General features: G+C 41.0%; 1 protein-coding gene across 7 annotated transcripts in view; it reads left to right on the top strand.

The window, feature by feature from the left end:
• HIVEP1 (HIVEP zinc finger 1) overlaps window positions 1–20,691 on the top strand; it is a 122,038-nt gene extending 101,347 nt beyond the window's left edge. For all 7 annotated transcript variants that reach the window (XM_071553252.1, XM_071553254.1, XM_071553255.1 and 4 more), the window contains 5 exons: window positions 2,038–2,171; window positions 3,490–3,665; window positions 5,497–5,601; window positions 15,619–16,136; window positions 18,949–20,691. In XM_071553252.1, coding sequence (XP_071409353.1) covers window positions 2,038–2,171; window positions 3,490–3,665; window positions 5,497–5,601; window positions 15,619–16,136; window positions 18,949–20,106 — 2,091 coding nt within the window. In that variant the 3' untranslated portion in view covers window positions 20,107–20,691. The remainder of the gene's footprint in view (window positions 1–2,037; window positions 2,172–3,489; window positions 3,666–5,496; window positions 5,602–15,618; window positions 16,137–18,948) is intronic.
• Window positions 20,692–24,717: the final 4,026 nt, after the last annotated feature.

Raw genomic sequence — 24,717 nt, 5'->3', positions numbered from 1 at the left:
TTAGGTTGTCCTGTGTCTGTAGATTAAAGAAAAAAAAAAAGGAATGGTGGGAGTGTCTGAGGTATTTGGCCTTGTGTTAGTTTTTGCACTGTGGATGCTTTTGTGAATATCCAATTTATTGTAACAGTGTTTCATTGTAGTTTGGATAACAGCATGGGACAAATACTTCAGGAATCTTTCATTTGTCTTTTCATTCCTGAAAATTAAATCTGGAAAAAGTACTTAAGTGTTTAGGATTAAAAGATCAGACACTTAAAAGATTACCTTATTCCAGCTGCATATTTATTTTGTATTGGGTTTATTGTATGTGGTCTATATTTTCCATGACTTTTTTCCTGTCAAACTACAAATGTCACCTTGTTATTCTTTGTTTGCAGTGGAAACAAAAGCAATTCATGTGGCAGGTATTGTGTAGGAACTACACTACTGGCTGAGTTGCCAGGAGTAAACTTCACTTCTGGTATTTCTTATCCAGAATATCATCTCCCTTCACCTTGTGTGGATGCTGTTAAAACATGCAGGGTGAAATTTCTTTCTTCCTACACACAGAGTTGCCATGTGTGCCTTGCTAGAACTGCTCAGATATTTGAAAATGCAGCCCAAATCAATCCAGAGGTCTGTATGAAGGTGTGTGGATTGGAGTAGTGCATATTCCTGGGGCTTTGCATTGAATAGGGAAATGCTTTTCCCCTGAGCTGTGTTAATTCCTTATCAGGTGGGAAGTTAACAAGTAAAAGCAGGATGTGAGGCTGCATGAAGGACAGTGGGCAAGGACCAGAATCTTGAAATTGATTGGGTTGGAAAAGACCTCTGAGGTCATCAAGTCCAACCCTTGGTCCAACTCCAGTCCATTTACCAGATCATGGCACTCAGTGCCACAGCCAATCTGTTTAAAAACCTCCAGGGATGGGGAATCCACCCCCTCTCTGGGCAGCCCATTCCAATGCCTGAGCACTCTCTCTGCAAAGAATATTTTTCTGATCTCCAACTCAAATTTCCCCTGGCAGAGCTTGAGCCCATCATGCCCCCTTGTCCTATTGCTGAGTGCCTGGGAGAAGAGACCAACCCCCACTTGGCCAGAACTTCCCTTCAGGTGCCAGAATGATGTCACCCTTCAATATATGTAATGAACAGTGTTAACTGATCAGTCATTTGAAGTCAGCCAGTGAAGTCATTCCTCTTGCCAAGAAGTTGCAAGCTTTCAGCATTAAATGTTCTAATGAGTGAAAAACATAAGGCCAGACTTTTTTTTTCCCCTTCTCATCATTTTATTCACTTATCAATATGAGCAAATGTGATGAATGTGCCAGCTACGTGGGTGGAAGAGTTTATAAATATAGCAGTAATAATTGCTGGCTAATTGGATTGTTCTTTCATTGTTGCCCATTTTATAAATGCCCTAGACTTGGAAAGAGTAGATTTTAATTGGCAAACGCTGAGGGAACTCATCCTCCTTAAAACAACAGAAAAAAAGAGTTCTTTGTTATTTGGGAAAATGGAGAAATGTAATTGTGTTCTGCTAAACAACTGAAATGTTACCTGTTGGTGTCTTCCCTTGGTACTCCTCTCCTTCCCCCCCTTCTCCTCTGTGCTGTGCCATGGGAAGGTTGCTCCTTGGTTGGCAGGCAAGTTGGTCCTGCTGCCATGTCAAGGGCAGGACAGCAATACTGTAGCTGTTCAGGGAGCCCTTGGAGTTGAATGTGCACATCCTTCTCTGTAGAAGGAATTCTGTGAGCTAAAGGCATCACCTTCACCTTCCCAGAAGAAAAAAGAGGCATCTCCTACTGCAGATTCAAAGCATTCCTGGTTTCCTATAGAGCCATAATCTCCATCTAGATTTAGGAGTCTACAAAGAGATGGTGCATATTAGAGAAGAATTTTGGCAAAAGATATATTTTTGTTTCCTGTATCTTAACAGTTTTAAAAACCAGTTATTAGAATTGTGGCTTTTATGATGCTTTTATTCATTGTAACTGAAACATTTGAATAGGATATGAAAGACACTAATTTTAATAAGCATATCTCATTTTCTTTCAGCGAGCATTAAATAGAAAAAAATTGACTGCAACTGAATTCAGCAATAAGGAAAACTCTGAATCAAGCACTGAGCACGATAAAGAAAACTCCTTTATCAAAACTGTACCAAGAAGAGTTAAAATATTTGATGGAGGGCAAGTATTGTACTTTGTATACCAGATATCATCGGAAAGATATTTTTCCCTTGAATCTAGACTTTGCAGAGATGGTGCTTCCTGATTGATTTATTTTAAACAGCAGTTCCCATATTGTGGTCTGTGGATGTTGGTTTATGTTTCCAAGAAAAATGGAAAGTCATCAGAAGCGTGGAGCCATGAGAGTTACGAGAAGGAGTAATAAAATAAGGAACAGTAGGCAGTGAGATTCATTTTTTTTCCAAGGAACAAACATTAATCAGCACTAAAGGCAGCTCGATACAGCCAGAGATACAAATTCTTTTCCTGTATTTGTCTTGCATGATAAATACCACCAATTCTGCAGTAGGGTTGTGTAACTGAAGCTGGAGAGGGTGCTGCCTGTGGTACAGCCTGGCAGTTTGCTGTGGCAGACACAGGCTGGAGAACTCCTGATTTGTAAAGTGCCATGGAAATACTTACTGAGAGCCCTAGTCCCTGCACTGTAATACTTTAAATCTGTTACCTGATATGAATAACAGTTGCTTTAGCATCTCGCTAAATAGATTTTTTTTAATAGAAAAGTGACAATGACACCTCTAAAATTTTTTGAGCACAAATGGTGCATATTTTATTATCCTCATAACTGCTGATCAGCTCTAGGGCTTTCAATTTATTGGTTCCCAGTCTGAATCTACACCAGGCCAGCAGCTGAGCTATGACCAGCTGCCCAAGTCAAACCATTGCTGGGTCCCTGCTCAGATCTAAACGTTGCAGGGACCAGGTCACAAAAGCTAAACACAACCTTTGGCATCCTTGAGTAGGAAATATGGAGGGTGTAATTGAATCTGAATGACTTTCTCCATGTAGGGACAGTCCCTGTAGTCTGAGTCCAGAAGACATTGATAGGGAATTTTAAAGACTTTCCCGTTGTCGTAACTAATGTTGTTCCTTTTCTGCATCCAACGCAGAGCCTCAAAGATGCTCTTTTAAAGCTTCCTCATGGTGCCCAAACCTGCTTCCAAGAACTGACACCTTTAAAAAGTATGTTCCTGTGTTGCAAAGAGGAGATTTAACATCTTTAAATGCTTAATATCAACTGTACCTTTATTAAAAAGGATGAGCTGTTATTCCTAAACAAGTCTATGATTACCTAGTGAAAAATATAGATACAAATTTAACAAATAAATGCAGAAGTTGAGCAGAAAAAGAGCATGATTGGTTTTGTCAGTCGTTCATTGTCATCTGATGTGTTGTTTTTAAAAATTCTGGTAGATTGAGGTTTCTAACTAGAATAATTTTCCCATTACAACTGATGGCCTTATGGTACTGTTCCTAGGTACAAGTCAAATGAAGACTATGTGTATGTGAGGGGGAGAGGGAGAGGGAAGTACATCTGTGAGGAATGTGGGATACGTTGCAAGAAGCCCAGCATGCTCAAGAAGCACATCCGCACACACACGGATGTCCGTCCTTACCACTGCAATTACTGCAACTTCTCCTTCAAGACTAAAGGTAAAGGTCCTTGACTGTGTACATTTTCCCCCTTTTTCTTCCTGCTTTGGATTTCTTCTCACAATTGGCTGCTCATGAGCCAAAGAGGTTACCTCTCTGTGGAGTTTTATTGTCTGCTTCAAATATTTGTCATTTCTGATTTCCCGCCTTTCCTTTGTCTCCCGTACGTTTATTCAGATAATCACATTTTCATCTGAATGAACTGTGTGGGCCTGAGAAATTGGAGCTGCAGAGGGAAATCCTGGGAATGTGATGAAAGTTAGGGGAAGACAAGTGAGATGGTTATCTGCTCATCCTAGATAGGAATGGGACACAGAACTTTAAGTCTGAAGCAGTGAACTTTTGGAACATATATTGTACTCATATGGGCATTCACCCAGTTGCTCTAGGAAAGAAATTGGCCTTTATTCAATTACTGTATTGAAATTATATTTTTCACCCTTGAAGGGCAAGGTTCATTTTCCACATGACCTTCTAAGACCCAGAGTTGGACCCCTACTTTTTAAAGCCTCTTCACACCAGATACTTAAGTATCTCCTAGTTTAAGCAGGCAGTATATTGAACAGTGGTAGATTCAGGAATCAATTGAAACAGGCAGGAGAAATTCACAGCCAAAATACTTTCAGCAAAAAAAGTCTAAGCAGTAAAATTTTTCTTGGCCTTAAACATCGTTGAGCAATAATCCCCCCAGCTGTAACCTCAGAAACATTTGTATTTTTAGTGGGTTTGAGACTATTCAGCAGTTTGGTGGAAAACTTCCAAGAAATAACCCAGGGCTGCACCAAGTGGGATGGAGAGGCTTTAGATGTGTCAAAACTCATCACTCCATCCTTACAGACTGGGTCATCACGTTGCCTTTATGATGAAACACTGGAGTGCAAACCCAATAAATTCCAGTTTTGGTTTTTGCTGGGTAGGGGTGCTGGCCAAGCTCAAGTAAGTGAGTTTTGCCCATGTGAAGTTTCTCCCTGGTTTTAGTTGTAGCAGCTACTTTTATTGGTGTCCTCTTCTGCATCTTATATTCATAACAATTATTTCAGCATTTTGGAGTGATTTACTACCTTCATTTCGAAGCAGAAATAAAGTACTTCATAAGCATAGAAGAGTCACCATTACTCTGTAATTTCTCCCATTTAAAAAAAGAAATTTATCTGAGAGACAGTAGAAAGTTTAATTACAAAGTGGGCAGTTACTTCTAGTAGCATGCCTTTTATAAATATCATCATTTACAGATCTGAGCCTTTCTTAAGCTTTTCTTGATGATATTTGCTGTATTTTCTTGTCAAAGGAGAAGGGAGGAGAAGCCTGAGGGGCCTCTCAGCTACGCATTCACTTTTGAGATTCAGATCAAACATGTTCATGCTCTGATTTTGAATAAAATTAATGTGTTTGCTTAAGTCAGCAGTGAAAATGTTTACACTAAAAATAGAATTCACCAAGTACTAAAAGAACTGCAAGATAGGAACTTTAGTTTCACGTGATAGTTTTCTGTCAACATGACTTTGAAGACTGAATCAGCCTTTCTTATACTTTGCCATAAACGAAGGAGGGGGTCTCTTACACCATCATTTAGGATTTCCATCCTATTCTATTTTATCTCAGTTAAAAAAACCTCTTGAAATGTAGCCAGAGAGTTGGCAGCATTCAGGATGGTGCATCTGCTGCAGCCCTTGACAGCTTGCATGGAGGGACAAGGCTCTAACAAGTGTGAAATCAAATTAGACAGGTTGTTATAAATGTACCTGAAGAAGAGGTAGACATGTTGAGTGTATATTTGTAGACATTTGCACACTCACAGAGAATTTACTTTTTTCCCCATTGTTTTCTTAAGGAAATTTAACAAAACACATGAAGTCAAAGGCACACAGCAAGAAGTGCATGGATTTGGGAGTCTCAGTAGGCTTAATAGATGACCAGGATGGAGAAGAAGAATTTGGTAAGAACTTTAAGACTTCTTTCTTTATTGAATTACTGTGTTTATTTTGTCATCCAAATTTCTTAGCCTTTCTTTTCCAAAGCTTTTCAGTTCTTGTACAGGGAAAAGATATAGAGATAAAAATCTTAAGAGCTGGTCCAAGGGAGCAAGAAACACTGGAAAAACTTTCACCAAAACAAAGCCTATGCTGAGGATAAATTGCTGCTGACTTTTTCACAGTGTTATACAGTTTAACTTTATCACTTTCACAGATAAATATGACAAGACTGAAAATACCAGGAAAACAGCTGTTTGCCCAGAAAAAAGTGTAGTCAAATGTTGTACTTCTTTGAAAATAGTTGTGCATGAAATGGCTCAAGTTTTGAGATGCATATTTCATAAAAATTGTATCACTAACATGCCACACAGATCACAAATATGTTGCTGAGCGCTTTCCAAGGAGGCTGATTGTCTTGCACTGTAGAGTTCTGTCCTCCTACACAAATAAATGGAATAAATCCACAGATAGAGATCATTTAGAAATTAAAAACATTATTCATCTTGACCTGTTCTACTTCTTCATTCCCGATGAGAATGTTACCAGAATGAATGTATTGGCTAATAACTGGAATTCTGCACTCCCTGCATCCCAAGAGATTGCCACTGAAGATGAGATGAGATTGAGGACAGTCAAAAGGGACCAAAGCAGGTTCATGAGGGATTTGCTCAGCATGATAAGATGCAGTGAGATGGAAAACAGGATTGTGCACTAGGACTGTTCCAGATCTCGGCATGTCTCGGTGCAGTGGTGGCATTTTCCCCCCTCCTCACATTTCCCAGTGGGGAGATGAGCTGTGTTGTCTTGCCTTGATGTATTTTTCTTCCTCCAGTGGAATAGTTTATGAGATTGCAGGTGAGATTTTGGGCAAAGAAAGCAGTGGAATTCTTTATTTAAGCAGTAAAGGGAAAGAAAGATGAATGCACTTGCTCCCGTATGACAACCAGCGGCAGAATAAGCGAATCAGCTTGAATCTAATTCTAAATAATGCTGGAATATGACTCAGCTGGTATGATTCAGTGGTGGGCTAGGTAGAAAGAAACCTGCATTTTCCCTTTTTTGGCATTCTTTGATACAGTCCTTTTTCGGTAGCAAAATTTGCAATTTGAAGTACCAAATAAATAACGCAAAAAGTCAGTGTCAGGACAAATCCCTGTCCTTTTCTTACAGAGGAACAGTTTTTATTGAAATTTTCAACCTTCCCATGACAGAAAAATTGTCACTTTTTAAAGCCATGTTCTGGAGCTTTTGACATTTTTTTAGTTTTCTAAACTAGAGCTGAACAGATATTTCCATTCACTAGGAACTGAAAACACTGTATTGATTGATAAATTGATATTCCCAATTGCATGCATTAAAAATTGCATTTGTGGTTGTAATGCAATGGGAAATGTTTCAAGTCTTAGCTGGATTTTCAGGAACTCTGGTTACAAGGAAGCCATTTCAAACATTTGTTGATAGAATGCTTTCCTTTGACTTCATGACTATTTAATTGAGAAAGAGAGAGGCTTTCTCTTTTCACATATCATGTACAGACGTGCTTAACCATAGTATAAATATATTTCCTGAAATATGTTCTTTGCTTCAGCACAGTAATTACTTAATAAATTAAATACCCTATTTTGGAAAAAAAAAAAGGCAAGACATTCAACAGGATTTGCTACATAATCCCTGAAATTCTTCATGGAATGTAATTTTACGACTGCAATGCCTTTTATTTTTTTCCTCAGAACAGAGGAGGTAATGCTTCTTTCTTTAACTGAACCCCAAACCAAACAACTTGGTGATAAAATCTGTACCTTCTCCAAAGGATCTGGCTCAAGTACCCACAGCAAAACCAGCTGTGCAGCACAAAGCTCAGCAGCAGAGCCCTATCCAAGAGTCAGAGTAATTAAACCTGGGATAAACATGCATTTGCTGCAGCCAAACCAGTCCAGCCTCTCCAGTTGCTGCATAAAGCAGAGCCTTTACAATTATCCACATAAACTCTGTGAGTAATTGTACACTCCAAAAATGTGGTTTCATCTCTCAGCTCACCTGGCCAAGCATGAAGGTATTTTTCAGGATAATTCAGAATCTTTGTTGTCAGTTGATTTTTAAGGCAGAATCAGGAAGGGAAAAAAAGGTGTGATGGATTTGCTTATATCATTTTTTAAGTTTTTGTAAGTGGTTCTGTTGCTCTGTCTCAAATCCTATACATGCTAATTTTTGGCTATATTTGAATGTGATTGAATATTTTTTGAGGTATCTAGGCAGTCTCAGTTAACACAGTGGCTTCAACCATCTCTTGGGCTGCCCTTTGCCCAGGGCAGTGCCAGCACCCCTCGTGCCAAGTCTGGGCTCTGGGGACAGCCCTGCCAGCAGCACATCACCCACAAAGGAAAACGTGATGGGCTGTGGGTGTTGAGCTGCATTTGGTGTTTTGTCTTTAGCCTTTCACCCCCTCCTCCCTCTGACATGCTTTGCTGGTGGGTTTGTGCCACATATCCCTTGGACATTTAAAAAAATCTTTAAATGAGTAAATTTTTGTTGTGTGGTTGTTCTGTCTCTTAGAAAGTGGTGTGCCTGGTCCCACCCCTTCCCTCACTTGGAAGGCAGCGTGAGATGTTGTAGAGAAAGGTGCAGAAAATCTGATAAGAAAAAATTATGACCTCAGAAAAAAAACTTTCTTCCTGTAGACTGTGTGAGATTGGCCTGTTTCCTGACCTGTAGAGTATCTGCCTGTCTGTCTCCACCTAATTCATTATCCTAACATTTGGAATACTGATTATTATGTTAATAGGAATGTCTGCACCTTTGCTTAAATTAACTGAGCTGTATGTCTTTGACTTTGAATTACAGAATTTACAGAGAAATTTAACAAAGCCACCAGCTCTTTGCTTATGAAGGAATTTGCTGGTTCTAGTTTTTTGTAGTTTTTTTAAAGGCTAGGCAATCACATTTATTTGAATATATAATTTTTTACATTCATATGAGAAGTCAGGACAGATTTAGTGCGTGCAGACTGAAGAAGGAGGGCAAAACTGCACGACCCTGAGCACGTACACACAGAGAGTCTGTTTTTGCAGTAATCTGAGAAGCTGAAATTTTGTTGTGCTGCAGCATTTAGGGAGAAAAGAAAGATGCTCTCGAGCTGTCTGAGACTCTATGTGATCAGGGCTTTTAACACAGCATTCTTTGTATTTGGGCTTGTCATCGTTTGGGTCTTAGTAAATACTTTCTGGCCTGAGTTTTTGTATGCAAAACCATTCCCTCATCCATTTATCTTTCATCTTCTGCTCTGCGGAATGTTCTTGTCACCAAAGTACAGGGTTACAATGTGAGGAATGTTAATATCTGAATTAAATTGTCAGAGGAGGTGAACTGTTTAGTGTGACAGACTGCAACTGGGGATGTCCTCTTTGGCTGTGCTTATCCAACTTTTTGCCATGCTGTCTCAAAACAACAATAATTTGTGTTTGAATTAAAACAGTTGCAAACTTTCAACTTGTAATATTTCATATGTAGGCTCAAGTAGGAGTGGTGTGGTATGCCTGAGTAAACTTGCACAAGATAGTTAATAATGAAATCAGTGGATGGGCAGAACTTATTTAAGTGGTCTCTGTGCAGAAATTTTATCCCAAAGTATCCATTATTTTACCAGGAAAAAGATGAAATTGTAAGTTTCAGATATGCATTTTTAAATATATATTTATACACACACACATATTAAAAAAGCTTTCATTTTCTGCAGTATTAAAAAGGCTCTTCTAAGGACACAATGGTTCTAAGTTTATTTCTATATGTTACTTACAACAGCTATTAAGTTGCAATGGCTCTTCATTAGTTTAATCATGACACAGTCTGTGTTTTCACTGCACCTACATTTCAGGAGTGAAAATAAATGAAAATCCTTGTAGTAACATCCTCCTTTTACAAAGAGAATGGAAGGCTTGTTCTGTATCACAATAAATACTTTCTTTAAATATTTTTTTTATTTATTATCAGTGTCTGCTCTTCAACTCAGTCTACATTAAGCATGCTGAAGTCCTACACCTACAGCCTGGTGATAGACTACCTAGTGCTAGGCTTGGTTTATAATGTACAGGTTACTTAGGAAGGTTTAGGTGTAAATACTCTGATTGAGCAGAGTTTGCTCTTCCTTTTTGGTTAGTTTTACTTCATTACTTTTCATGCTTATAGGAATGAAAGTCAAATGCCCACAGGTTGATTTTTTCTCTCCTTTCTGAGGAGCCCTGGCAATTACCAGTCTGAATTTAACCCAGTAGATGTCACTGTGAGTCCTGTTTGAAGTGGACAGTAACTGGAGCAAGACTGAAATCAGTTAATTAAAGCCTATGAACAGCCTTAGAAGACAGCAAGGTTGGGTATAGGTGCTGGCTTGTTTAACAGCACTTTTTTTTATCCTTTTAAGAATTTGTTTGAATGGTTGTGGATCAGTCTATTCCAAGACTAACACAGTGGGTAAAAGGCAAGCCTAAGTTGTAATTGTTGAGAAGAATGGAGAGTGAATGGATGACATACAGACCTTACATTCAATTTATGATCATATAATGACATGCTGAAAAATACTTCTGCCTTTCTCACTGTGGTCTGCATTATTTTTCTTGATTTTGATGGAGAGTATATAATACAAAGCAGATGCTTTATTTTTAAGTGCTTTTATATAGCTATTAATCCCTAACTGAAGATAATTCCAGAATTTGAGGCAATTTGTGTTACTTTGAGGCTTTGTATTACTCATAAAAACCAGAAAGTGTAGTAAGGTTAAATTTAGATGTTAATAGATAGTGAGTAGATACTTAGTAAGCTGTCTTTAATCTGCATAAATAGAGCTAAATAGCAATCCCATAGTTATCTACTGTACATTTGCTTAGGAATGTGTAAAACTGAGCAGTCTGAACTTGTATTTTCATGTCTTTCTTGTCTTCCTGCCAATGAAAGAATGGCAATGAACATTTTTCTCTTCATGTGAAAATCTACTTAAATATGATTAATTTATAACCAAATATGACTAAGTTATAAGCTGTTGAACTTTATCACTGGATTTGGTACAGAGACTGCTAAGTCTGCAGCAGGTTTTCAATAAGTCAGGTTGTGTGGCAGTAATATGGCAATTAAAATTAAAAGCTGTAAGTTGAGATTCTGAAGAACCTTTGGTTTAGTACTTTGCAATATGATGATAGTTAGATGGCCTTTGTTACAATCACATACAGCAAGGATTCCTATAGGAAAAGAATTTAATAAAATAAAGAATTTTAAAGTGCACAGGGAGACCTAATTTATAGCCTCCCAGCTGCAAAAAGCAGTACATGGACTTACCAGACCAAGGCACTTCACTAATGGACATATTGGGATGGTGATAATTCCAAGTAATGTGATTGTGCTAATGAAGCTTTTTCTTTTCCACTTTGGGGTAGAATTTCAGTATAACAGAGCCTTAGCCAACAAGCTCATCATCACCACAGACACAGTACAGAGTTCACTAACCGAAGACCAAAAGCAAAATGAATGCAAGACTAATATGATTTTTGCCTATGTTTTGTATTAGGATTAAAAACTCGGTTTTCTTAAAAATAGTTGTAGCTGCCATGTGGGCAAAATCCCCAGTCAAAGGTTTTGTCCATATTTCTGTTATGCCTTTATTTCCAATTTTTGCAGAGTTCAGGTCTGTAGACAAAATTCACTTTCTCTTGTGAAGTCCAGGAAGAAGAAAGAGTCTTTCTAAGGGTTTAAAAGAAGAGCTTGCAGGAGTTGAGAGAGAATGAGAGACATTCCCTACTCTTGGAAAAAGACCCGTTATAAAAAACTGAGTCTGTCTTGAACAGCCTTTCTGTTAAAATGGGGAGAGTTGAGTTACAAATCCGAAAGAGAAGTAGCTTTCATAAGCCTTTACTTAATAGTGTGAAACTTTCTTCCTGTTTTCTTTTTTTAAAAAAAGAAACTGTGAACTTTCATGCCAAAAGCCATTTCTCCATATGTTAGTGGCCTTTAAATTTATGACACATCCTTCATTCTGAAATATCGCACACTGTTTTACAACCTCATACAAAGTTAAACACAGAAGTAATTTTGTTCCCTTTGGAAATTGAGTCAGTTCTAGTGTTTTTATATATATATATATCTCAGCTACATAAACATATGGTTATAATTGTGCATAGTTCAAGATAGGAAGCAAAGAATTAATTTTTCCCCAATTAAAACTGTGAGGGAGCATTAGCAGGCAGTGTGCAATTACCAGACTGGACTGGGGCCAATACTACTTGGTTAACAAGACACTGCTTGGAAAAGAGTCTTTCACCACGAGGAGTGGTCACAGCCTCAACCCAATCCTTCAGAAAAGACCCATCATCTACATGGCCCTTCCACCACTTAAAACTGCAGCATCAGGTCCTCTCACAGCTCACAGCGATGCTTAACGGGATCACTGACTGCAAAAGATTGGGCACCTCTTGTTTCAGCAAACACACCTGCAGGTGTAAAAGCCAGAGCAGAGTGTTCCTTTGTGCAATGCCAGAACTGGCAAGTGAGGAATCTTTTCTCTCTCATCTGATGTTGCAAAGTGGTGTGGGAGGACGGGAACCACATTCATCGCTGTCACCTCGCCTACACTGCAGGCTCTGGCTCCAGGTAACCACACTCAAACAGAAGCTGGCAAATGCACAAAGGGTGGAGGGAAACAGGGGAACAATAGAGGGAAATGATATACCATGGAGTCCTGCATGTAAGGAATCTGTGTTCCACACACAGTTGCCCTTTCCCTTTCCATGACTTTATTCTAGAAAGCCGAGATGTATGCAGAAAATTCCTACATAAACAGCATTTGCTGTAAATCCTGTAGCATTTGTAAGTGTTGGTTTGAAAAACGACATTTCTTGTTACAAATCGAGGCATTGTTTGCACATATGTTTTCCTTGCTTTACAAATGTGACAAGTCAGTCTAATCACTTCAGGTAGTTCTTCTTGCCAGTAGAAACAGTCATTTGTGATTGACATCAGCTTTCATAGAAAATGAGATTCGTGTGGAGAGAGGGAGAAAAAAGAAAAGAATCAGTAGGATTTCCCAGAGAATAGTTATGTGCTGTTGGTAAAAAGATTGAAGTTAAGACAGAGTCTGGAGTGAATTCTAAGACTTTGCAATGCCCTCTGCCTTATTTAAAGAGTTGTAGGAAACATGTGGGTCACCCTTTAGATGTAACACAGAGAGAAGTCTTAGTGATGTTACAGGGGCATTGAGGGAATCACAAATCACAGAATATTCTGAGTTGAAAGGGATCATCGATCACCCACAAGGATCACTGAGTCCAACTCATGGTCTCCCCCACAGGACAGCCCCAGGAATCTCACCTTGTGTCTGAGAGCTTTGTCCAAATGCTTCTTGAATTGCCAGCCTTGGTGCTGTGCCCACTGCCCTGGGGAGTCTGTTCCAGCACCCAACCACCCTCTGGGTGAGGAACCTTTTCCTGATGTCCAACCTAAACCTCCTCTGGCACAGCTTCAGGCCATTCCCTGGGTCCTGTCCCTGGTCCCCACAGAGCAGAGATCAGTGCCTGTCAGTTGGACCTGCAGTGAGGTCTCCCCTCAGTCTCCTCTTCTCCAACTGAACACGCCAAGTGCCCTCAGTGTCCTCACACATTTCCCCTCCAGGCCTTTTCCCATCTTCATTGTCCTCCTTTGGACATTCTCTAAAAGCTTAATATCTTTCTTACATTGTGGTTTCCAAAACTGCACACGATATTGCAGGTGAAGCTGCCCCAGTGCAGAGCAGAGCGGGACAATCCCCTCCCTTGCCCGGCTGGCCATGCTTTGCCTGATGCCCCCCAGGACAGGGATAGCCCTCCAGATTTGACAAGCAGGACTTGCCCCTCCTGAAGCTAGAATATTCTTCTCTACAACCTTACCAGGCACTGAAGTGAGACCAACAGGCTAATAGTTTCCAGGGTCATCCTTCTTGTCCTTCTTGGAAACTGGGAAAACGTTCACCAGCTTCCAGTCTCCTCTCCAGATTTCTAAGACCATTCAAAAATCACTGAGAGAGGCCTCACAATGACATCAGCTCTTTAAGTGTTCTCAGATGAAATTCCATCAGGCCCCATAGACTTACAGGACCCCAGCTGGAGCAGCAGATCCCCCACAACTTCAGGATCAACTGGGAGTTTTGCATTCTCATAGCCATGGTCCTCCAGCTCAGGGCACTGGGACCCCCCCAGCACATCATCAGCGTTGAAGACAGAGGTAGTTGTTTCCATTCAGAAATAATAAACATATATAGAGATTCTAACATTTTAGATGTGTTTGCAAATAATTAATGAAGAAACACTGTTTGAAGAATAGGAATGACAAAAGCAAGAGAAAAGAACAAAAAATGTTTAATAAGTCCATGTGTTGTTGTTAATAATATTTTTAACAATTCTATTTGCCATATTTTTGGAAGGAAACTTAACTGAATCAATTTTTCCACTAAAATGTATTTTCTATTTTCAACAGCTTTGTCTCTGGATGAGAATTATAAATAAAGACTATTAAAAATTCTAAAACAATATTTTTGTTAGGATCATTCCAATGACCTGGAGGATTTGGGGTATTTTTAATTACATGTCTGAAATGTTCGTGTCTGCTGTAGTAAGTGTAGAAAATCTACAATTTCCATATTTAGTTAATGTACAAATTACTGTGTAGGCAAAGAGGGGCAAAGTCATTAAAGAGGGATTTTTTTCAAAGAAGCTCTTAGTTTCCTTCCTAATTGCCTTGCTCATTTGAAACCATGACTTACAATTCTGGGGAACTTACTGAAAGGTACCACAGTTAAACCCTTTTATTTTCCCTGGAGTTCAAGGTGCTTACTTTGATTTTGGTAACACAGCAGCTCAAAGTACAGGTAGTGTATTTGACTTCTTTTAAGGGTCTGACTTTTTTCAGAATCATTCTTTTTGGTAGTTAAGTTACTGTGTGTGGATTTCCCTAGAACAGGATCTCTGAGATTTTAACTAACCACTCATCATGGCTTTTACAGAGCCAAATGATTTTTATGCTGATATTTTTTTTGGACAACTCATCAGGCAGACCTTAAATCAAATACAAAATATTAATTCATTCAAAGCACTTTGTCTTTTGTAAAATATGATCCCAGACACTCTGGCTTGGAATCAGATACAACAGATGGGATTTTCTGTCGCTTTACTAAAGACGATTCTTTCTTTCCAAGTTATGATACAAAAGAAGGTGAAAAGCTGCACTAGAATGGTATTTTGTAGAGAAATTTATCAGTAGACAGCAGTTGGGCTTTAAGAGTTGAAGTCAAGAGGGCTTCTTCATGGGAGCAAAGTTTCATGCATAGGTAAATTTTGGTAGGATTAGGGCTCTCTTGCCCCCCTAGGACGTCTTGGGTGATTTGTTAACAAACCTTTCAAAACATGAGCAAAGTGAAGAAATCTGGTAAGGTCTAATTTTGGTCTCTTTTGCTTGTTAACGAGACAGAATCTTGACTAACAGCCTCCAGCCTTTCTGTTTTCATCCTTCATAAACCTTTGCAGCAGTGATTCATATTAGGTACAAGGACACCCACTTATGAGTCAGAACCAGCTAGAGAATATCCCACTGCTAAGGTTGACAGACCACCTTCATACATCCTCATTGGGAACCCAATGAACTGGGAATCTGCTCTTCTCCCCAGGTGAAAGAGTGAAGGGTGACTTTGATCAAATGGTTTTAAGTGGCTTAAAAGAAACAACCAAATCCAGAAGGTTAAAAACAACACGGCAGCAGAAGGTGAAGGATTATGTAGCTGTGTAGTTAAGTCTGTGTGCTGGAAAGTAACAGCAAAAATTAAGGTCTTCCCTGTTTCTTTGATGGAATGGGATGTGACTGAAAAATACGTGTGCTATGTGGGTTTTTTGGTGTTTCTAGTTGTTCTCTCCCACTTCCTTCCCAATCTGTCCAAGACCTTCTATTGTCTTACCTTCTAATTCCCACTTTTGCAGGTGAGAAGCAAAGAATTGGCTATGACCGGTCAGGGTATGATGTGGAGGAGTCCGATGGTGGCGATGAAGATGACAATGACAACGAAGATGATGATGAAGACAGCCAGGCTGAGTCAGTGCTCTCCACAACGCCCTCGGTGACGGCCAGCCCCCAGCACCACCCCTCTCGACACGGCCTGCAGGACGCCGCCAGCACCGATGAGGACATCAGGCTTCCAGACTGCTTTGCTGGCGTTCACACGGACTCCATGGATGGTCTGCCCAAAGCGCTGCTGACCAAGATGACTGTCCTTAGCACCGTGCAGTCAGTTAGCAGGACCTCCAGGTCACCAGCAGAGTTCACCCATCAGGAAGCACATGAGGATAAAGCCCAAGAGAGGGGAGCAAGTCCCCGCGGTGCTGGCGCGGCTCTGACGGATGTCGCTCCTACTTCTCCAGGTCGCCAGATGTCTGTGGATTACCCCGATCCAGAAACAGCCTTGGGCCACTCCTTTATATCAACTGCAGCTTTTACAAAGGTAGGAGTGCCTGACTTTGGGAAGAAAGCAGGATTTCAAATCCTCCTTCTAAAAATCTTTTTGAAAAATCAAAATGTTTGCCTTTCCCTTCATTCTTAGAGTTGTTGGCTGATGAGTCTTTCAGAAGAGTTGAAAAGAATTTAAAGCACAAATGTGTAGGACTCTAGAAACAAGGATGTCATAAGAGCACTGCTTTTCAAATTCTTTGATTTGATTATATTCTTCCTGAAAGGATTAATTGTAATATGGTCATCTCACCTGATGTTTGGAGCTGGTAGATTGTGTTACAAATAAGAAAGAAATAACAAATATGTTGAATAAACATACTCTGGTGGTTATGAAGTTTTCAGAGGAAAGTGATAGAATTCAGAAGTCATTTCACTATGAAATATGATGATATAATCATTGGTAATTCCCAAGGGAAATTAATCTAGTCCCAAAGGTTTTTGCCTTATCACTATAAAAAAATATTGTGCAATTGCTTGTCTTTCTTTCAAATAGGCTTAATAGTAGAATTAGAAAGAGCACCAGATGTTCAAGAAAACTGGGAGATTGCCTTTGCACAATAACAAAAGGAGAGATGAACACAGAACCGAGACCTGAGTTGCCAACGCTCTCAGTTTTTCTCCAGACTGAAAGAACACTTTAATTAGAAAAGGATGAGTTTTGCCCATGCATGTGCAGAAAGATGAGATCAATCTGTGTGCAAGGCTGCAGGAGAGATCAGTAATTCTGGCAACTGTTTTCTTTAAAAACTCCACCTAGGAAATCACAGAAGAAAAGTGGCAGGTGTTAAGCCTTTTTATTATTCAGCAGTAGTTTTAATGGACTGTAGTGGGGACAGTAGAAGTCACCTACCAGATTGAGCTCAAAGGTATCTCTTGAAAGTTTAGAATTCCTACTGCAAACCATGAAGGCATTAGAGCTTTTCAAAGTTCTGCTCAGAAAAACTGATGCAAACTGTAGTTTAATTCCAGGGGTAATTAAAGTACTGCTTTCTCCATGATGAATGGAGTATTTAGAAATATTATATAGAATCATATCATCTGGGTTGGGAAAGACCCTTAAGATCATTGAGTCCAACCATATGCCTAACTTTGCATGCAATTATAGAAAAACAAGGAGCAGGAAATTTTGAAAAACATAGTAAGTAAAAATTTCATTCCACTTTGAGTACTTAAGGCTTGGGGTTTTTTTTGGAACTCTGTACTACTGGATTTATTTTGTACAAAATTTAGCTAAGGAAAAACAGTAAAAATCATTACTGCATTGCTTTGACACAGGTTCATTCCTGCTTGTAAGAGCTGTGAGTTCATGTGGCAAGTGTAAATTGGACTGAGTTTCTCGGGTGACAGAGAATAAAACAAAGTGGTCTCTGATCACTGTATATACTTGACAGAAAAGGGGTAGGGTCTTTAATTTGAATTGTGAGTTCCAGTTGTTGCCAATGGATACCAGAAAGACTGAGTTTGCTCCCTCATTAAGTAGAACCACTGAGGCCCCAAGTAAATATTCACAGAATTTAAAATGTTGAAAGGTCTTCATTTATATAGCTCTAATAATTGTCTATGTTAATATATTAAAATAAAAAAAGGAGGCATGTAAGTAATACAAGGCAGTAGTTCCTTTCCAGGCTACCTTTTCCTTTCCCAGACCAAAAGAAGTGGCAGCCTTATGTCTCTGATGGTTCATCCACAGTCTGTTCCTGTTGTGAATGGCTGTGGGTCCCACTTCTTACAATCAAGACAAGGGGTCAGCACAGCTCAGGAAGGCTGTTGTATGTTCTTTGAAGGCATCCATGCCACTTGAGCAGGATTTCTTGTGAGGTGTCAGTTCTGAGAAAGATGCTGTCTACCTTCTGACACCCATTTTCCCATTTACACCAGTTGTCACTGCACAGTCAGTTAATCATGTTTTCCTTAACCAATACATTTCCTACTGACAGTTTTCAAAAGCTTGCATTTGTCAGTTTTGTGGCTGCTCTAGAGATTTCTTTGGTCAAACCTACAGAATTACTGTTTAGGACTATATAAACTAAGTCCTCTGTGTGTGTTATGAATATGCCTAAAACTGAAAGATAACTGTGAGATTGCAATTGCACTTTACAACTGTTTGTTTTAGGAGGTTTTAGAAAAAGACTTGACAGCCTTGGTCAGTAAAAGGGCTATATAAGGAGAAAAGGGAGGATAGAAATATGAGTATCAGACCATGTGTGTGCACCAAATAAATCATAGCGAGCAGAGGCAGCAATGGGATGTTGGTTCCACATCTCACTCCAGTATCCACCCATCACCTCCACCTGTGCAGGAGCTGTAGTTGTCATCCATCTCTTGTGATTGCCTATCTCCTGTTTGGGAGAAGCACCTACAGGCAAATGTGCCATGATGCTGCCTCTGCCTGTGGAGGCTGTAATGCCTTTGGGATAGGAACCCAGTGCATCAAAAATGCCAGCTTATGCTTATTTAACCTTCTTACCTCAGGTGATTTCCACATAAAACAGTTCTCCAAAGCCTTCTCACTCCTTAAAAAACACACACAAAAGATATCCAGCAATGTTTTCGAGTACTGGTGCTTGAGAGAAATTAAGCAGGGTAATTAGGAGAGGAAAACGCAATTAGTGGGCGAGGGAGAAGTTGGAAAAAGAAAGGAAGGAAATCAGTTCATTGTTCAAGCTGAGCAGCCTATACTTTCAGCCAGCTTGTTGTTTTTTTTTAAAAGGGGGTGTGGGAAGTGCTCCCAGCGCTTGTGTTTTCATGTCATTGGAGTGTGGTGGTGGCCACTGCATTAACACGCCTGTGTTGTTCTCTCCCAGAGCACGCCCTCCATCAGTTGTCCCCCCTCACCGGTGGACCATGGCATGCAGGCGACGATGCCATCCCCCTGCAGCGATCCCCCCGAGGAGAAGCCAGCCGTGTGCCCACCGCAGGCTGCCGAGCCCAGGGCTGCCCAGACCCACCTCTTCAGCCACCTGCCCCTGCACTCGCAGCGGCAAGCCAAGGCGCCCTACGGCATGGTGCCCGTTGGGGGCATCCAGGTGGTCCCCGCCGGTCTGGCCACCTACTCCACCTTCGTTCCCATCCAGGCGGGGCCGGTGCAGCTCACCATCCCAGCTGTGGGAGTGATTCACAGAACTACCAGCGCCCTTGGGGACGCGGGTGGCACGGCCGCGGGCGCTGCCGCCAATCCCGTGGGAGTCGCCGAGGTGAACAGCGTGGTGCCGTGTATTCCCATCGGCCAGGTGAGCGTGCCGGGCATTCAGGGGATCGGCACGCCCAACCTGCAGCCGCTGCCGCCGCTGGGCATGGAGACAGTGAACATAGTGGGGCTGGCGAACACCAACATCGCGCCGCAGATGCGCCCTTCGGGAATTACCCTCAATGCTGTGGGCCTCCAGGTGCTGACGGCTGGCACGGCCCCGCAGGGCACACCCAACCCACAGGCACACATCCCTGGCCTGCAGATCCTGAACATCGCCCTGCCCACCATCATCCCCTCCGTCAGCCCTGCCAGCGCCGAGGGACACGGAGCCTCCGAGGCGCCCGCCGCGGGCGGCAAAGCCTGCGAGGTGCAGCTGGAGGCAGCTCCTGTTGGCTTCCCCGAGGGCGCCCAGGCTGCCCGGGAGGCTTCTCCTGGTGGTCAGCGGTACGGTGGGAAGAGCCATCCCGAGCCCACCCCGCTGCCCAGGCTCGAACGACCCGTTGGTGTGGGCAAAGCAGACCCCGAAAAGACTGACCTCACGACCCCCAGCAAGCCAAAGCGTGACCTCCCTTGCCACCAGGTGCAGAGGGCTGCCCCAGCAGAGCCCCGCTCCAAGGTGAATCCCAGCACATTATCCAAGTCCCCTGTCCACCGAACTGGCACACCGGACAGACAGGTACCCAGGCCAGCCGCCCTGCCCCGGCGGCAGAACACGGTGCAGTTTAGCGATGGCAGCAGTGACGATGAGGATAGACTTGTAATAGCAACCTAGTTTTGGGGAGTTTTTTTTCATTGTGTTTTTATTTTTAGGGTTGTTTTATTTTTCTTTTTATAACACTTAACAGGTTTCTTTGCAAACCTTCCTTTCCTTAAAGCACATTTTTCTGACACAAACCCATTACTAATCTTCGTGCAATCATGAACTCTCGACCAATAATTGTTGTTCCTTGTCAGCTCCAGCCATTTTTGTACATGTTGTATAGACAATTGTGCCTTTTTGGAGTTTTATGTTTAGAAACCTGTACAGATTGTTGAATATATATATATAAAATATATATATATAAAATATGTATATTAAAACCAGGTAGTTGCTTGTGTTTAGTAAGTAAACATCCTATGTCAGATAAATAAAGGATTAAATTATATGTTGCACTGTTAAATGTAAATTTTTATGGCTGTGGGACAAAGTTTCTGTGTACAGATCTAGTATGTAAAACTCCATATTTATTGTATCCATATTAGTCTTGGAAAAGGGTCTGTCCATCTTTCTTGTGTAAGACGGTAGCTTTACACTTCAAAGAGAAATACAGTATCTGTGTTACAAAATATTACAGTAAAATTTTGTTTACTGACTTTACCATTGCTTATGTTGTGCCTTCTTGATGCAGCCCGGTAGTTGGAGAGGTGCCTGACTTGTTCCTGACTTGTTCCTGACTTGTTCAGGGCCCTTCCAGCTTGGAAGGATCTGGTGGTGGTGGGTGCCCCTGTGGTTCCACCTGCCATGCAGAGAGAGAGAGAGAGAGCACACTCAGAGGCTTCCTTGGAGATCAATCCTCTGTTCCAAAATCTCCAGTGATGGCAGAATGGGGAGGGAGTCCTTCAGCTTTCTGTAGAGCGAGCATCCATCCACCCCGTGTTTTTTCCTATTTAAGACTTCCCTGAGGGAAAACAGCAAAAGGGTCAAGATGAAATATTTTTTTATATGTAATCTTGAACTATAAAACCGCTTTTTGTTGACATTAAAATGTTGTTACACAAGAAAGGAATAATTCTTTGTGTGTTAATTGCAAAATCCGCCATACAGTTGGTGAAAATGGCACTGCTGGGATGAGGATTTGGCATTACTGACCACCATCAACATACACTAGACTGCGTTTCAGGTGATCTTCATTTACAGGTGGACAAAGCCATTTTGTCCCCAAATTCAGCTTTGTCATTCATGCAGAGGGGAAAAAAGGGACTAAAGGTCTTACACACATTTACCCTGCCATTATATCAGCAAACTTGTCATTATGGGCATAGAGAAAAACATGGATGGATCCCAGAATAATTAAATGTAACAGAATTCTTCACTGGTTTTGCATGTAGTGAAAACAATGTAAAGTTACTTCTACATTTTTGAGGTGTTCAGCTACTACAGGAGACACATCTGACAAGTTACAGGGCTACACATTCCCAGAAGTTTCAAACTGGCATGGGATTTGTGCTGTGATTTTTAAATAGAGTTGTTTTCCCGCTGTGTCCTTATATCACATTCTTACAGGAGTTTTTGTAACCACTTCAACAACCAAATTCCAGTAGAAAACTGGAAGATGTAAATTAAAAGCATGATCACCTCTATGGAAATAATAAGGATGAGTGCCTATAAAACAACTGGAAGAAAAGGGTAGGAAGCAAATCTGAAAAAAAAAAAATTGGGAGTGAACCTGAAAGTGAACTGGGCTTCATTGTTCACAGATTGACTCCTGTACCCAACTCAGAGAAGTAATTCATATTTGCACTGCTCCCATTCAGGAACAGCACTATCCTGGACCCATTTTTAACTCTACACAGGCTTTTGTACTGTACTCACATTGTACTCAGTACATTATTCCATTACAGGGTGTTGTAAAACTGTAGGCGGTGCTGAGTGAGCTTTATTAACTTTCAGAAAGAACACTTCAGTGCCAGAAAATCTTTTTTATTACTCCTGATTATCAGCCAGTTGTGCTAATCTAACAATTAGAAACGCACATACTACAAAGGAGAAGCTACTCTCTGACATGACTGTTGGTAAAATCCCTTACAATTCAGAGCTTTGCTGAGGGCCCAAGCACCTGAACCACAAAGCACTCTCAGCTCACATTGAACTTACTGAGAGTTAAGAGTACTCAGCCCCCCACAGTGTTGGCCTTCAAATTTGTGAGTGTCTTATGTGCAACCACTGTGTAAAATGTCACTGTGCATTTGTATGTTCTCTTTATGAACATGTAGTGGTGATGTCAGCGTGTCTTACATCATTATCATTTATGCCTATGTGAAATTACCTGGACCAGCCAAAGTTAAAAAACAAAACACTGCTGTGTCACGTGTGCTTTGAGAGCCTGAAGCTTTTTCTAGTAGAGTCAGGTTTGTAGTTAATGAACTCAGGAAATTTTGCATCAGTTTTAGCTTCTTTGAAATGGACACTTACATTTAGAAGTAAACCAGAACTGTGCTAATTAATTTGAGCATATCTGCCTACAGTATGACTAAGAAAAGATGACTCAATCAAAGAGCTTTACACCAAAGTAAAACTATCTCCAAGATTTTGAAAGCCATCACAAGTTCTTACCATTTCTCTGAGTTTTATGAGGCAGCAGTAGATAAGAAATTGCTGTTCCACATGCCCCAAAGTCTGATTTCACTAAACTCCAGAGATTCACTGTATACACATCTTAAATATTTAGTTGACTAGCAATTTGTGGTGTGCTCATGTTCTGCTCAGAAATAATTCCAAGAAGTCACTAATTTAACAGAAAATTCAGCCTGGTGAATCAGATGATCTATATCTGTCTTTTCTATTCCAGGTGTTTTGAAGATGTCAAGGTCAGATAGAAGTGGAATCTTGAAGACTAAGAATGACATGACAACAGATATGTCATAAAGAGGAATGTTAAGATGTGTATCATTTGGTAAGTTAATAGCAGAGCAATAGAGAAAAAGGATCAAGAGGATGGGTACTGATCCAGCTACAGCCCAGAAGTTGAGAGGTGCATCTGGGGATATAAAGCTGCAGATCAGGAGATCTGGGAACACATCCTGAATCATCCCACTTAGCCAGGCAAAGTGGACAAGCCACATTTGAAGCAGGATCTCCACTAATAATAGAAAGATTAGCAGGTAGTTGCAGATACATGTAATGTTCAAATGGAGGTTGAAGGAAATCACTTTCCTAGAAGGCACATGTTTGTGGTCCCAAATATTTCACTGTTTCCCTACCCTCTAGAATGTTTCCAAATGGATATTCCTAGAGGTGCCTCTGCAACTTGTACAACAGGAAAAAAACCCCAAACTGGAGTGTGTCCAGATGTGAGAGGTTAAACTCAGTACCTCTCCTCTGTTAGTGCCTAGCAGTTCATTTTAGTCATGCATGTATCCAACATCTACACTGTATGTCAGCATACATGGGTGTCCTGCACTGGCACAAGGCTGTGACCTCTGCATTAGCAATTATGTTTTCATTCTGAATTAATTCCTTTTATTTTAAATTGTGTTCTACCTTTATTCTCTTGTCTGGAGTCATTAAGTGGTGGGGAAATTGCATTCCCCTTGCCACGAGGATCCTGTTCAAAGCAGTAGCAAACATCTCAGAGATGTGCCAGTGCAGGATTAGGCTGCTCCTCAGATGGTGTGAATTATCACAGCTGAATTGAAGTAAATATCACCAGGGCTGTTTACTCAGGGATCAATTTTTAACCACTCCATCAGACACCCTCTGGCAGATCCAGCACAGCTGTTTAAACATTAAAAGGCCAGAACAAGTGTTGCTCCTCAGTGCACCCAGGCACAGTCTGGCATCTTCACACAACCTGTTCCCATCAGGAGAGAGAAAGCAGGTGCTTGCTAAAGGCTGGGTACAAATACAGCTATAGTACAGACATGGCACTGTCACCTTCTGTGAGACCCATGCAGCTGCTTCCCTGGAATCTGCCAAAAACCCTCACTGGAAAAGGAATCGACCAGTGGCCTGTAGCTCTTCTCTTTCAACTCAGACCTCACTTGATTTCTCAATATGATGTTTGCTGGTGATGTGGGCACCTGATTTTGAAGGCAGCAGATCCGTATAATAACAGTGGGTTTGGAGCATGAATTCTGTTAAATGAAGTGTCTGCATTTCCCATTTGGGCTTTAATAAGCTACAGCAGGACCTACCTCTCACTTCTCAGGACAAAAACTATACCAGGGACAGACACTTTTGATGTAACTGGCATCAGATTACATCCCAAGATGTACCTCCCAGCTCCTGGCCCACAGCTGGAATAAAGCAAACTCATTTCAGGGATGCCGTGCCCTGCATTGATTTCTGCTGCTGCTCACACCTTTGCTCCTTTCCTTTCTCAAGTAATTTGCTGAGCTTCAGGTTGCTGTAAATTATGCCCTGAGGCTGGAGCAGCCCACAGTTGGTCCATATCAGCCAGTCCCCTGCCAGAAAGTCTGACAGCAGTGTTTTGCATACAAACAAATTCAAGTGCCCATCACATGCATTTCATCACATGCAATTCATCTCAGACAAGCTACTTAAGGGTGAACACAATATGGCCCACCTCAAAGCCAAAGATACACCATAAAACAAAGACATGCCATTATTTACACTTCACTAAACATTCTTGCCTAGAGTTTGCTGACATGTATGTTAAACAGA

The sequence above is a fragment of the Pithys albifrons genome, chromosome 4, assembly GCF_047495875.1.
Source record: "Pithys albifrons albifrons isolate INPA30051 chromosome 4, PitAlb_v1, whole genome shotgun sequence".
In the NCBI taxonomy this organism is placed as follows: domain Eukaryota; kingdom Metazoa; phylum Chordata; class Aves; order Passeriformes; family Thamnophilidae; genus Pithys; species Pithys albifrons.
Note: the sequence above shows the minus strand (reverse complement) of the source record. Positions and strands in the feature narration are given on the sequence as shown.